This window comes from Corvus kubaryi, unplaced genomic scaffold (assembly GCF_017639235.1).
Source record: "Corvus kubaryi isolate FWS band 111438036 unplaced genomic scaffold, C.kubaryi_AGA036_p1.0 65029, whole genome shotgun sequence".
In the NCBI taxonomy this organism is placed as follows: domain Eukaryota; kingdom Metazoa; phylum Chordata; class Aves; order Passeriformes; family Corvidae; genus Corvus; species Corvus kubaryi.
In genome coordinates this window covers 1-14,865 of record NW_024581706.1, presented here as the reverse complement: position 1 = coordinate 14,865, position 14,865 = coordinate 1, and the positions used below count along the sequence as shown (strand labels likewise).

General features: G+C 37.0%; 2 protein-coding genes across 3 annotated transcripts in view; one reads left to right on the top strand and one right to left on the bottom strand.

Annotated features, from left to right (window-relative positions):
* Window positions 1-8,280, top strand: part of LOC121672893 (probable ATP-dependent RNA helicase DDX43) — a 21,592-nt gene extending 13,312 nt beyond the window's left edge. For both annotated transcript variants that reach the window (XM_042045798.1, XM_042045799.1), the window contains 6 exons: window positions 401-488; window positions 1,997-2,124; window positions 2,722-2,831; window positions 3,557-3,695; window positions 4,440-4,527; window positions 7,850-8,280. In XM_042045798.1, the coding sequence (XP_041901732.1) occupies window positions 401-488; window positions 1,997-2,124; window positions 2,722-2,831; window positions 3,557-3,695; window positions 4,440-4,527; window positions 7,850-7,957 (661 nt within the window). In that variant the 3' untranslated portion in view covers window positions 7,958-8,280. The remainder of the gene's footprint in view (window positions 1-400; window positions 489-1,996; window positions 2,125-2,721; window positions 2,832-3,556; window positions 3,696-4,439; window positions 4,528-7,849) is intronic.
* Window positions 7,636-14,860, bottom strand: LOC121672894 (cyclic GMP-AMP synthase-like; the record flags this gene model as incomplete). Its single annotated transcript, XM_042045801.1, has 5 exons — window positions 7,636-10,389; window positions 11,047-11,149; window positions 12,383-12,628; window positions 13,394-13,616; window positions 14,663-14,860. Coding segments are annotated over 5 exons (1,113 nt in total), but the record flags the coding sequence as incomplete, so codon positions are not given.
* Window positions 14,861-14,865: the final 5 nt, after the last annotated feature.

Genomic DNA, 14,865 nt, shown 5'->3' with positions numbered 1-14,865 from the left:
CAATTTGAAATGCCAGCTTATGCTTCTCCATCTGGGACCAAAAGCATTTCCTGACTTTGTGGTCAGTGTCTCTGCTAGTCTGTACCTGGATTAATTTTGAAATTATGCAGCTTTTGGGAACTTAAGAATTGAATATCCCAACAATAATTTTTGTTCCCACATTTTGCATTTAAGCTGTTGGTTTAGAGAGAAAACGGGCTAGATACTTGCTTATTAGGTATTGTTGAAAACTAAAATTACCTTAGGCTCCAATAGAAAGGCTCCATAATTGTTGCCTGTACTTTTAACCAGTAAAATTACCTTTTAAGCTTGAGTGCTGTTTACTGTGATGAAATTAACGAATTGGAGAAGATTTTGCACACTATTCTCATGTGTATTTCCCTCTTCACTTCCTGTTTAGTGCTACTTGGCCTGATGGCGTCCGTCGCCTAGCAAAATCCTACTTGAAAAATCCCATGATTGTGTATGTCGGCACTCTTGACTTAGCAGTAAGTTGTCTGGTTCTTTTTTGGTTTTTCCCCTTCCTTTTGCAGAAGAACCTACACTTAAGCCAGGAAATTTTCGCTTGTAACTAATTGTATGTAAGTAAATGCACATATGTGTTGTAATCAATCTGAGCTTTCAAGAAACAGCTCCATACTATTTGTTTCAAAGTTTCCTTAAAAGTTCAGAAAAATTAAAAAAGTATTAACTAACACTTTTTCTGTAACAACATCTGGAAGTCTTAGCTCTTCAGTAGGAATCACAGCTGACAAGTATCAGTCATGTTGAATGTTCTGCTTCACAGTGCTGTTTTTGTGTGAGCCCTTGGTTTTGCAGCCTTAATTTCAGTTCAGCAAGTTCTCCTTCCTTACTTGGTTTTCCTTCTGAAGGTCTTCTTCTAATGCATACAGACCCTTAGCTGAACTTGTGTTTCCTAACTGCTTCTTTCTCAAATGGGGTGGGAGCTTTGTACTAAACTCTTGAAGGACACTTGTCTAGAGCAGGAAATACTTGTTAGAGTAAGAACTGTCTTTAAAGTCCAAAACTTCTAACGTGGATGTAGTTGCATATTTGTCATTGTTGTGCAGCTCTGTGTAGTTGGCTTCAGTACCACCAGAATTAATAGAACCAGTAGTTCACCCAAGATCTTTGCAAATTTTCCTTTTCAGTTCCACTTTTTTTAGTGATAGTGAATGAGGAAACCTAGTATCCAGTACACTCTTAGGTAGAAAGAGAGGCAAAACGTGCTTTTTGTCTGTTCTGTTCAGAACTACGCTTTTATCAAAGGACATTTCTTGCCAGAGGATTGGAATTTGAAAGACATCAACTTCTGTTGTAGCTCTCTTCTCTAGGGCATTCATCTCTTTTTACAGAAGCTTCTCTTAATTGAAGAGGTGACATCTGGGTGGGAGGGGGAAGGGCTCCCATGTGGAGAGAGAATCTTTGTGTACTTGAGTCTTCAACTCTCGCCACAAAGATCATGATTCCGTGCCATGAGAATGTCTAGACATTTATTCTACTTACGAGATATACCGTAGACATTCTGTGGTAACTTCCACATGTAATGGAGTAAAGTTTTTAATGAACTGTTACTGGAATAGTTAGAAGAGATAATTTCAAATAGATTTACAGAATCTGCTTTAAAAGCCTGTGATTTCAAGTAAGACTGCCATTTTTCTAACTTGCTCTGGATTAACATAAAATATTTGCAAATTAAAGAACTCCAATCTGTTTTTCACTAATGCTATATTTATTTCACCTCACTAATCTGTACCCTTTAAATCTCTGCAAATAAATGGTTTGGCAAACTGCTTAAAGGTAAATTTTGTTATTCTCCTGAAGCACCTAGGAAATAAGAAATATGCTTTGTTTGAACTCCAAACTGATACATATTAAAATAGTTTTTTGTGGGATCATATGTTATTAGTTTTATAACATGGCAATATGGGAATTAACAGAAAAAAATATTACTCTACTCTGTTTCTACCTAACATCCCTTTTTGCTGTTTGACAGGCAGTAAACACAGTACAGCAAAAAGTTATTGTTATCCCTGAGGAAGAAAAGAGAGCTTTCATGCATAGCTTCATTAAGTCCATGAAGCCAAAAGATAAGGTCATCATTTTTGTGGGAAAAAAGCTTACGTATGTAATCACTTCCCAGTATCACATCTGTTTGTTTTTTTTTTTCCTAACAGAAATATTGAATAGTTTCTTAGTTTACATAATAACTGTCAACTGTAATAGCTCTTGTCCACAATGTGCTGCTAGTAGTATTATTTTTATTATTTATTTCTTCCTTCAGACTGACTGGCAGTTTGTATCTTTTTTAATATCATTAATGGTGGTGGTAAGTCTCAATTTCATATAGTTCAAGTGGGGTGTTTGGATTCTTGGGGATACATGAATATGATGCACTGTTTACTTCCATATGCCTCTGGTGCATGCAAGACCTGATTAATGTGGGGGGTGGTCATTGTATCGTACTTGAACTTTTTGAGTGAACAACACAAGAATAATCTAGTACTTCTCTAAAATATAAATAAAGGTAATTTCTATGGGGCTTAGACGTCCTTTCCTATTTTATAATAAATACCAGCTGAGCTCAGTAGTGTTTTGTCCTTAAGCACACATTTAGCTTTTGTTGTCACATCACTGTCTTTTTGATCTAAATCTAGATACTGCACTACTTTCTTTCTTTTTTCCTTTTGTTTTAAGAGCCATTGCTTTATTTCACCCTAGAGCTGATGACTTAGCAAGTGACTTTGGTATCGAGGGAATTCCAGTACAGTCACTTCATGGTAACAGGGAACAGTGTGATCGAGAACAGGCTTTAGATGACTTCAAGAAAGGTGAGTTTGTACTGAAGTACTGGTTTGTTTAGGCCAGACTTTTAAAGTTTGTTGTGTTCAAAACTTGTCTATCTCTAATTGCTGTGTCTCTTGCGTACTATGGAAATAAAAATATGAAAGAGCTCTGAATTACACGTTTACTTTATTAATTTGACAAACAGAAACACCCAGCAAACAAAGAGGTTGCTCTATAATAAAATTTGGAATGTCTGGGAGTTTAATAATTTGAAGTAAGGTTTATATTACTTTTGACATTTCTGGAAAAGTTGGTGTTGTGTTAGTCTACAGAATAGTAAATTTAAATGTCAGATGATGGTGCTTTCAGTGAAACAGTTCTGCTCCAGATTATGCCGGTAGGGTTATACTTCAGGGTTATGTGGACACATGCTAATAAAAGACTAGTGCTGTGACAAGAGCATCAGCTGAGAATATAGTTGTTGAAGTTCTTGTTCTTTGGACAGACTCTTTATATCAACTAGGCAGGTTTCTTACTTTTCCTGCACTGTGCTGTTCTACTTGTGAAATGCAAATAACAGTAAAACGACATTTTGGGTGCTTACTTACCAGCTTGTATTTGAAGCTAACTCAGTGTGACATGCAACAAGCATAATTTTACTTTGTGTTAAGAATAGTAAGTGCATTATAAGCTAGAAAACCAATAGAGTGGAGTATGTTTTCTGCTTATTCCATAAACTCCCATTCTCTTCCTGTCGTACTTCTTGTAGGCAAAGTTCGAATATTGGTAGCTACTGACTTGGCATCCCGTGGCCTTGATGTGCATGATATTACTCATGTTTTTAATTTCGATTTCCCTCGCAACATTGAAGAATATGTTCATAGAATAGGTCGTACGGGAAGAGCAGGGTAAGTGTTTACCAGAAAATAGTAGTGTATTATCAATGTTTTGTTGTGTTTTATGCGCTGCATAGGAGTTTTTCTTGTCAAATTCTAGAGGCTACAGGTGATGTGAGGTGGGGGAGTGAAGACTTCAGTCTATCAAAGTATGTTTCTAAACGCACTGCTTTATGTCTTGAAATGAATTCACTGTTAAATTGAAGGCAAACAAGTTTTAGGTTTTTCTGTTATTGAATGAAGGATGTTTGAAAGCTGGTTTAAATATGAGGAAGAATTAGAAAAAAATGTCTGCATTGATATTCTGGAATGTTACTTCCTTGTTTGTCTCTTCATGAGCTACTGAGTTATTTAGTTTTCTAGACAACACATTGAACAGAAGCCATCTGCATGGTTTAAAGTCTGCAGCCGATCATGGTGGTGTAGTTTAGTGGTGGGTTTTTGGATGCTGCTTTCCCAGGCTTGTACAAGTGTGATTTTTCTCATTTAATCATTATATGAATGTGTGTCTTTTCATACTTAAATCTAGCATAAAGGCAACATATTTATTATCTTAAAGTCTAAATTAGTTCTGCATTTGCTCCATTTTAGATGAATTGCTGTATTCTGATTTTTATGAAAGGCAGCTCTCTGTCATGTGCACAGTTAATGCTCAAACCACTTTATTCTACCAGCTCAGTAATACTGCCTAGGTCAGTAGTAAAAGCCTAGTAAGAGTTATTTTGAAGATCAGCAGTTGTTTCCTTCCTTGTTTAGGCGCACTGGGGAGGCAGTAACACTTGTCACGAGCAATGATTGGAAGTTTGCATCCGAACTGATTGACATTCTGGAAAGAGCAAACCAAGTAAGAATACATTACTGGGTAAGATTTATATTGGTTCTGGGTTAGCACCTGAAGCAGGTCACGAAGCTCTAAGCCTATTTAGACCCTTTTTGGTGAGTGTTTGTGGTATCTCAGGGAAAGACAATGGGTATTTCAGTCTGTCTTGTCCTAGATAGCCTTAGCTGTATTTTACCTTACAGATGAGTCCCAGTAAGGAACTGTGAACTTTAACCAAAGCCTTCCATGTCCAAAGAAAAAGTAACTAACATATACATTGAGGTGTGCAGAGGAATAATAGGGTCTATTTTATGTCATAGTATTTTATTCCATTTGTATTTCACTTCTGGATGCATTTACCAATGTTCTTGTTTAACAGTGTAAATATTAACAATACTTAGAAGAAGCTCAACTATCTTATCTGTTTATTGTATCTGACAGTTGTGACACCTGCATGTACTTTACCAAGCTTTCTTACTGATGTTTGTAAATAGTATGTGAAATGGAACTGGAATGTGATCTCTTTCTTTAAAGAAACATATTTTTTCTTGATACCATATCTAAGAAAACAGAGACAATTGTGTTGCTGTTTCTTGCTGTAACAAGAAACAATATTTTGCCTGATTTATAGTAAACCCCCAGTTCAAGTCCTGACTTGAGCTGAAATTTTGTTTGTTTGGGTTGGGGTATTTGGTTGGTTGGTTTTTTTGGATGGGAGTTTGAGTACATACTAAATGGATTTTATCTAGGACCTGTGGTTTTTACTCTGGACACTTAATCAGATTTTAAACCCTGGGTTAGAACTTCATCTCAGTCTTCTGGTTTACAACTCTTCTTTGAAAGATACTACTTTGCTTTATTGCAAACCTGCTAAGATGCTTTTGACGGATGAAAAGGAGGGGAAAAAAGTGTAGAAAGTAGTCACCTAATAATTTCTTCACGTTGCAAATTTGGGGGTTTTGGTTGGGGTGGGGTTTTTTGTTTTTGTTCAGAAAATGCAAGAGATGAAACCAGTAATGATACTGTGAAGCTACTTTAGAGGTGCCTTGTGTTTTGTATTCTGAGTTAGTAATTACCATTCAAGCCTTGTTTTCAGCTGCAGACTGCAAAGTTCCCAAACTGGTTTTGGTTTTTTGTAATGTGTGATAGTTCAACTGGGTGCAGAGGAGAAAAGAGGAACTCTGAATCCTTTCTTTCAAGAGTTACTATTAGTCACAACATTATTCTCAAACTTAGTTATGTCTGATAGAAGGGAAGTATCCCTACAGACAAGTGTTGGGTTTTTTCCCATGACAATGGAAATACCATTATTTCATTCTTAAAGCATAATGTAAAAGTAAGAAGAGAACTGAAAACAGAAATATTTCGATTTCAAAACAAGTAAGCTGCGTTTGTTAGCCAAATGTTCTCTGTGATTTTGAATCTACAGATTATATTAAAAGAAAACCAGGTACAACAAAAAGGTGTCTGTTTCATGTTGAAGAGATCTTTTATATATAAAAGCTTAAGAAGCATGAACAGCTATATTAAGGAAACAGGTAGAAAAATAGTAATCTCTGTAATACCAAGAAAAGCATTCCATGTAAATCATGGCATGTCTATCCTTTTCTGTTTTCTCACTTGGACTACCCTACCGATCTTATATGTTTAGCAGATACCCAGATTGTTCATGAAAAATCTCAATAAGCCACTAGATGATGGATATTATCTTACTGAGATTTTTATGTTTCTGTATCCTCACTTCTTACCACTCTTGCCTTGTACTTGCTCAAAAACCACTCTTGCAAGAAATCGTTGCGATTTTAGTTTGGAGTAAGTTATGCTTCAAGCTCTAGGAGAGGATCTGATACTGTGGAAGAAAATCATTCCATGTTTCAACTGAAAAATAACTTTGTCTCATTACTTCTATTGCCACTGATAAGTCTGTAGTGACTTTCAGCTAGAGATACATAATTTTAAACTTTATTTTTAAATAATGTTTGAAACTTAGGCAGAATAGACTCTTCCAGAGTTGTCATATTCTGCCAGGACAGTTGTTCACCAGTAAGAGCAATTCAACACATAAAACATATACTAGCAAGGTGTCCCTCATGCCAGCTCAAGAAAAAGTTGCTGATAGCAAATGGCAAGCATTGCTCAATCATAAAGTCAGACACAAGAAATGGGAACTAGAGGAATATGACTTCCTGCTCCACCAGTCTTGTTGTCTTGGCTGCATTCTCCACCTGTTCAAGCGTTGCCAAGCCCAGGCACTTTTAGGGAGACTTTAAGGTATTTACATTCGTTTGTACTCTGCTGTTTGCACTGTATTTGTGCCACTGGCAGGCACAAATCACACAGACTGAGCAATCATGTTAGTACCACGTTCACACACTGCCCTCCACGCTGATCAGGAGACTGATTCTGGACGGGGTGACTTCCACTGATGGCCACATGCCATTGCAGACTGTTGAAGTGGGCTGCCTTTGACAGATCAGTGATCCAAGACCTCGTGACAGTACAGTTGCCCACAGTGCTTTTTGCAGTATTGTAAGCATTATGCCCGACCTGGTTTAAGTCTTGTTAGATACTGCCTTTGTTCCATGAGCAAAAGAATGGTATCTGGGGTTTTTCTTTCATCACTGTCACTCTGCCTAGTAAGTCTGTCTGTAATTCTTCACATCTAGCCTCAGTCCTTAAGAACTCTGAGGTGAGAGTGTGTTGATACTATTCACCTTCTTTTCCAAATAATTACAAACATGCCAAACACCCCTGTGGATCTTAGTAAGGTGCTCTTGTGACCTCCCAGTGGTGGGAGATCTGACCATTTTCTCCTGCCCTTCTTTTCTTGTCTTTTAGCTTTTTTCTAAGCACATGAGAACCATTCCTGTGACAACACTTTCTTTTAAGTCACAAAGTTTCTCTTCAGAGGCTCTTAAAATTTCCATAAGGAATTTAATACAAATTAACATTTAAATGTATGTATATAGAATGATATCACCTTTAAGTGGCACTGGATGTTTTACCAGCTGTTCATTATAACTAAAAGATACATTTCTGTTTGAACTATAATGTTGTAGTTAGCTGGTTATATGTTGCCATCAGATACGGTGATATAAACATAGGTATATTATTGGAAATCCAGACACACTATGATGATTATTTTTCAGTATATTTCAGTACAATCTTATGTAAAAAGATTTCTCTCTGCATTTCTACAGAAAAGAATTTGCAAAGTGACAGGAGCCAGATAAATAATGAAATCAAGTTTGAGAACACACAAATCAATAGCATTCACATAAAGCAGAGTCTAAAAGTTTAGATTTATTTAAAACTCACCATGTTTTTTTGCCTGCTTTCTTATTAGGTAGTTCCTGATAAGCTTGTTGCCATGGCAGAAAGATACAAACAATCACAAATGAGAAAAGAAATTGAAAAGGATATACAAAGACCTTGGAGAAAGCCCTCAAAATAAGTGTGATCCCTTGAAGTTACTGAAACAGAGAATGTGATTATAAGTAGTGTTACTATCTGTGAGCTTGAATGTCTAAGTTTCATGATTGCTTTCCATACCTGTCCTATTTAAACAAACTTCTAAAAAGTGTCTTAGAAAAGAAAACTGGATTAACTTTATATAGAAGTAAATCTGGTTTTGCACTTGGGACACTATTTTCACATAAAAATTAGTTGGGTTTTTTTTTTTTTTTTGTATGATGTATGAAACTTCTAAAGCCATTTTCTACTGGTTAAAAACAAATATTGTGGCTTTGTTGGTTGGTTTGAGTTTTTTTAGTTAAATGCAGTATTGATATATAAGAATGTAAAAGATAACTTTTCCTTTTATATTCAGAGAACTGGATTATTCATTGAAAGCAATGTTTGTCAATGTAGTTTCAAAATACTGTACCTTTGCCCAGATATGCCACTGGCATGCAGAAGTATTTCTCAGGATAACGAAAACTGCTTGGTTTGCCATTACTTACGTTTGCTGAAGCAAGTTTTCTTTATTCTTATTTAAAAACATAACATTGGAAGTCATTTTTGTTAAGACTTGTGTCTCAAGATTTTTTGAGAGAGGTCTGCCTTTTCTTCTAATGGAGGAGAGTATGACAAGAAGTATGTGTTTGTGGCTAACTGGGGAAGAAAATCAGCTTGTACTCTTGTTTTTGTGGATGTAATATTCTAGCTTAAGGGATAAAACCAGAATTTACTTCAGCAATGTCAACAAAGCCATGGAGAAAAGAATACATTCAAAGGCCAGCTTTTATTTCTTCCAGGTAAAGTTGATTCACACTTTACATTTGGATGTCAGGTTCTGTCACACACACTCCCAGTGATAACGGGATATGTTTTCTACTCTTAGAAATTTATATGGGAAGGAGTTATTCCTTCATTCAATGCTTGGTCTGAACTTGTGCTTATTTATGTGTCATATGATTAAATAAAAACTAATAAACAAAACTCAGAAAAATGAGAATAATTTAGTAAAATTACTCTCTAAATATTCTTCCCTCTTAATTTGCTCATAATTGAGGTAAATCTGGGCATTATTCAAGCCAATAGGTTATTTTGCCTTCAAAAAGTAGGCTAAAAATATGGACTTCCCATGGCTTCTATAAGTAAAAGCAAAAGATCTATTTATTTGCAGCACAGCAGTTCCCAAATGCTGTGTACTTCTCACCTGCACAATTTTAGTAATAGGAAATATTAAAACTACTTTTTTTTTCCTCACACACATTACTTCAGCATGAGAAAAATGGATATGAATTTCAATTTCAAGAGTGTCCAATTCATGCTGTATTTTGGTTTTGATAACCTTTTATATCAAGAGTCTTCCTCTTTGATACAGGTTGAAAGATGCATTTCTTTCTACATGATTCATCATACAAATAAATGCTCATTGGCACAATAACATCTACTCTGTTGCAGTGTATTAGGTAACGACTGCTTCAAAGCCCAGTGAAAAGACTGATTTCTAAAGCAATTCTGAAGACTCAGAAAGGATAAGTTACTTCAGAAACTTCATATTACTCTGATAAAATATTCTCTCTCTGCTAACTGTTGCTTGTGATTGTCCTCTGCAAAAGATCTTCATCCACACAGGTGATCTGGAGAAGTTGTTCTGGTTAATGTTGAAGTAACTCCAGTGACTTTTTTCCTTTTGAAAGCAGGAGTGTATTTTGGATATTCTGTATTGCATCTTAGTTTTAAATAAAATTGTCATTTTTTCTGTTATGCAGTCATTGATGCCTTTGTATTTGGAAATATAGAAATTACACATGGGAAATGAACTATTCCAAATTCTTCTATATGTTCTTAGTATACCTTGAAGACATTTTGATGGTGATATCTACATTTGGATAGGCAAAATAAATATTACTTAAAACATTTCTTTTAAGAGTTATGGCTAAGCAGTGTGGCCAAAGCATGCATTTTTGTCTTCATGTTCCTGATTTTATTTTGGTTTGGTTTTTGTAGTACCACACTATTGAAGAGTAGTTTATGGTGCAGAATTTTTTGTTTTAAATATGCAAGTTTACATGATCTTATTGTGAACAATGTTCTTAATAATTCTCATGAAATACTGGGAATCCATTGTTCAATTCATGGCTTATTTTTCTTGAAAGGAAATGATGTCTTGCTTTATCTTCTAGGCTGAACAAGTTGTATTGGGGAATAAAAAAGTGAGTCAGCTGAGACTTTTGCAGACAACCCACAAAAAATTCCAGACATTGCTGAAAGCAATGATCCAGGTCTCCCAAGTGCCACTCTGAGTCATTTGGCCACGTGACACAGGAGTGGAAAAAAGCAGTTTTGACATGATATGAACAGAATTTTTCCAATTCTTTTGGATGTTTCATTTTAAGTTGCTCTAGAAGGTACTTCAGCAGCTTAAGACAACCTTTCCTGTTAAAGAAAATAAGAATGGATTAGGTACCTTCTCCATAGTTCTAAGTATGTGGTTCAAGTATTTAAACACAATTATGCATTAATTCTGTGGTGACTTTCTTGATTCAGTACAAGATGTAATTGGCAAACCAACTTCTTAGTTTACTTGTTAAGGAGGTTTTGTACCTCATGTGGGTTTTGTTCTTCTGTGTTGAAGAAATGTGGAAGACAGTTCTTACAGAAATGAAAAATCATTTATTCATCTTGATCTCATTCAGTAGTTCTCTCACCATCATTTTAGAAATTACCTTGATATGAAGTGTAATTTTGCTCAGAAAGTGGAGTCATCACTTTTTTAAGCTGCTTTTTCTAAACAGGACTGAATTTGGAAAAGATAATTTAACAAGTCACATCTTTTTGCATTCTAAGGCAAGTCTGGAGTGTAAACCAGCAAGGTGATTGTTTCCACCTTTTGTTAGGTAAATGCAAGTCAGACATTCAGCAAGCACATGCAGTGTTGCATTGCTGTAGAACAATTATGCCTAAAAGATTTATTCTTGCTTCGTGTTATATTACTCTTACATCAAATTCTTAAATGCTAAACTGAAACAGTGTTAGACAGTGCTAGCCCAGCTCACACAGGCTGAAAGTAAAATATTCCTGTGAAATACCAACCTACAGCACTTTGGTCCATCGGATTCACAACATGTCTTTGAGTTGCCGTGGTTGTTTATCATGTCCTTTTCAATATGCGAGAAGGAGAGCCGCCAGGTGTTTCCTGAAGTAAAGCACAAGACTCTTAAATGGTTACACTGCACTAACCATCAGCTTCTGTAGCTAGGAAAAAATCCCAATTTTGTAATTGACTTAAATACCAGCAATTTTTTTGCACCCACTAAAAAAAAAAATCTTAAGTTCCTCCTGAACTCCCCAGCTGCTTCACAAAGGCAATTAGAATGTAATTAATATAGACATAGTTAATTATTTGAATGCTTTAAATTCCTAAGGATGTTTGGATTTACTTCAAGCTTAATTCTGAACTTCCCTGGATTTGCTGAACATGATTTAGGGAACTGTATTATTCATAGAAATCTACTACCTTTGAATGTCTGTACTCTTACTGTGTTCTCTGGGTTTTCTTTGTGCAAATAATAGGTTTGTGAGTTTGTTTCAGGTAAGGTGACTGTTCTAAAACACTTCTTCTGCTCGTGCTTCCAAAAATAATGGCTAACGTAGCTCAATGCCCTGTTTTTAACACCAAGCAATCACTTTTGTCTTCCTTGCGTGAGTCAGCTGTTTCCCTTGCCTGTTTGGCTCAGTTACTCTTTGCATTTAATTTGCACGGGAAGAGATTGCCAAATAAACCAGTACTGCTGTACTGGGTTTTTGATAATATGGGCATGCTAATTTAAAAAATACCAGATTGCTTGAAATCTTTTTGCTGAAATAATCAGTTACCATAATGCAGTGATACATCAGAATGTTTCTGCAAACTAATGTATGTGACAGTGGTCTGGAAGAAAAAATGTTGTAGCCATACCAGAGTTCAGTGAGAAATAATGTATCTTGATAGGAAACAGTTTGCTTCCTGCAGAAGTATCTGATTTGTGGATGTAGTCACATGTACAGGGGTGTTCCCTGCGTTTTTAGCAACTTACTTCTAATTTCCTTAAAAGAGTGCATGCTGCTATTAAGTAAGAGTGCTAGCACAAGGGAAGGCCCATAGCCATGTGTCTGGATGGAGTGGATTTAATATAATGCTCTTAACTAATGATCAGTGTACAGCCTGGTGGGGTGGGTTTGTATTTACATTTCAGTACAGGACAAGCAGTACCACAGATCTGATGCTTTAAAGAGGGATTTCAGTTGTCTGAGCTGGATCTATCCAGGATAAGGTATCTTGAAGGCAGAATACTGAACATGATCTGGATAACCCTTTCTATAGCACTTGTAAATGATCAAGTTGTAGAGAAGATACTTCATAAGTTATTATTGTCCATATTTGAGATACCTCTTAGAACTTTTTCTCTTTTGTTTTGCTTGGCTACTAAATAAAGTGATCTAAATCTCATATCTCTCTTGACTTTTGTTCCCAGCCATTGTTCAATTTTGAGGCCACCCTGTGTGCTGAGGGGCCAGCTATGCTGAGCCTCCAAAGTCAAGATGATGTCCACTGATATTTCTGATGGAGGATTCTTGATCTGAAGAGTTATTGCAGGGCTTCCAACCTTTTTCCTTGCCACAGTGACTTCCACATCTAGTAACAAAGAAAGTGATATTTCATGTTAGATAGATAGATTAGATAGATGAAACCTTTTTTTGAAGAATGTTACATTTTTTATTAAAGAGCTCATGAGCAATCAGAAACAATACCTAGGTTCAATCGCTCATTCTTTATCCTACAGGCTATGGATGTTAAATAAAACATTGAGAAGGCCTGTTGAGGAGTTCTCTGAAATAGGGAACACAGTGTGTTTGCTTGATTTACTGTCTAAGAATTCAAAATGTAGTAATGTTTTTCAATGAACTGCTTCCCTGTTGAAAACACACAGTGAACAGATTTGGCCACAATGTTTCTGAAGATTTTGGGGAAAAATAACCCTAAAAGGGGATATGTTTTCTATACTGATCAATAAAAAATATTAGATACTGTATAAAAGAAAGCTCTTTGTTTTGCTACCAGTTCAGCAAATGGCTCTTTGCACACTCCAGATAAGATGCAAGATGTATAGGTCACGTAGGAAATACCAAACATGCAATAGAACTCTTAATGTTTATTATTTTCATACAGAAAATATGCATAGTGGAGTTAATAACATAATAAGATCAGCTATGATGTATTTGTGATTCTTAACACAAGAGCAAACTTGAGATACTGGGGACAGCAGGGGTGACAGCTCCATTGGCACAGAGAGACAGGACTGGCAGGAAAATACGTGTTCTTAACAATAGGGCAACACATATGCACGATGTAACTGGATTTTTAGCACTTCCGCTTGAACCTTACTCTCTCAATACTAACCTTTAATGTTTTTTACTTCCTGTTTAATAATTTCTCTTAGTGTTTGAAGCATTTTAAAGGCTGATAATTTTCCATCTTCATCTAAAAACTTCAAAAAACCCTTTTCTTTTGGAGTTCTTTTGAATGATACATAATAATAAGCTCCAGTATCATCAGACTTGTCCAGCTGAATCCTTTCAACGGGCATTACAAGCATAATGTCAAACTCATTTGGTTCAGATATCTGCAAATATGAGAATACAACAGTCAACCTGCAACTTAGGAGAATAAAACCTGAGATTTTTATACCAGTTGTGGTTTTATCTACCTTGGTGTACTGATCATGTCTGATGTGAAATATGAGTTTATTTCTGTGGTATTCCAAGATTACCGTGCATTGGGGTGGAAAATAGCAATTTGCAGCTTACTTCCCAGCTCTCCAACTTATTAATTTTTAAAGATAGTTTTAAGATTCTTGAGCTGTTCTGAATAATTAATGCATAAATGTTGGATTCAATCGTCCTTTTGCAGATAGGAATCAACTAAGGAAAAAAAATGCATTGCTAGGTCTGAAGCTGGTTTTAGAGAGTTAAAAATAAAGTGTCCCCATGTTTAACTTTGTTTCAGTCTGCTGGAACTAGGAAAAAAGGTACTGGTTAATCATAGAAGGTGAAGAGGTTGGAATAAACCCTAGAGATAAAGCTAGTCCTGATCCACCCTGCCCTGGGCAGGGATACCTTCCACTAGATCAGGTTGCTCAAGGCCTTATGCAACCTGGCCTTGAACACTGCCAGGTTTGGAGCATCCACAATCTCCCCAGGCACCCTGTACCAGTGTCTCACCACCCTCACAGTAAAAAAATTCTAACATCTAATCTTAATTTTCCTTCTTTCAGTTTGTATCCATAACTCCTGCTTTTTGAAGAAAAAACAGGAAATAAAACCTGGCCCACGGCTTCTGGTGCAGTGCTATTCCTGACTGGTCCTGTCGTTAGACCAGGCTCACCTGTGTGCTGTGCAAGGACAGGGCTTTCTGCGGGTTGAACGCGAGTCCTGTTCAGGTAGCGTCTCTGACTGAATGCACATAAGTACACCATTCAGCAGGTTACTGATCATTCTATAATGCATTGTGGTTACTTTACAGAGTCGTTCTTAGTTTTAACTCGTCGGGAAGGGCCAGCTAAGAGCTGCTCTCGCGCGGCAGGAGCAGCGCAGGGCGCGCCCGCGCGAGCCGCCCGCCCGCTGCCGCCGCAGCCCGGCGGGAGAGCGCTGCCGGCGCCCCGACACCCACCTTGACGCGCTCGTAGTAGCTGCCGGCGCTCTGCCGCTCGATGGAACTGAAGCAGCCGTCCTTGACGCGGATGGCCTGGACCAGGTGCGCGATCACCCTGTTCACCAGAGTCGCCGCCTCGGACACGTCTCCGCGGGTCAGGCTGAGCCGCGACAGCACCTCCCGGAGTCGCAGGGCGTCCGCCGCCGGCGGGGGGGGGAGGG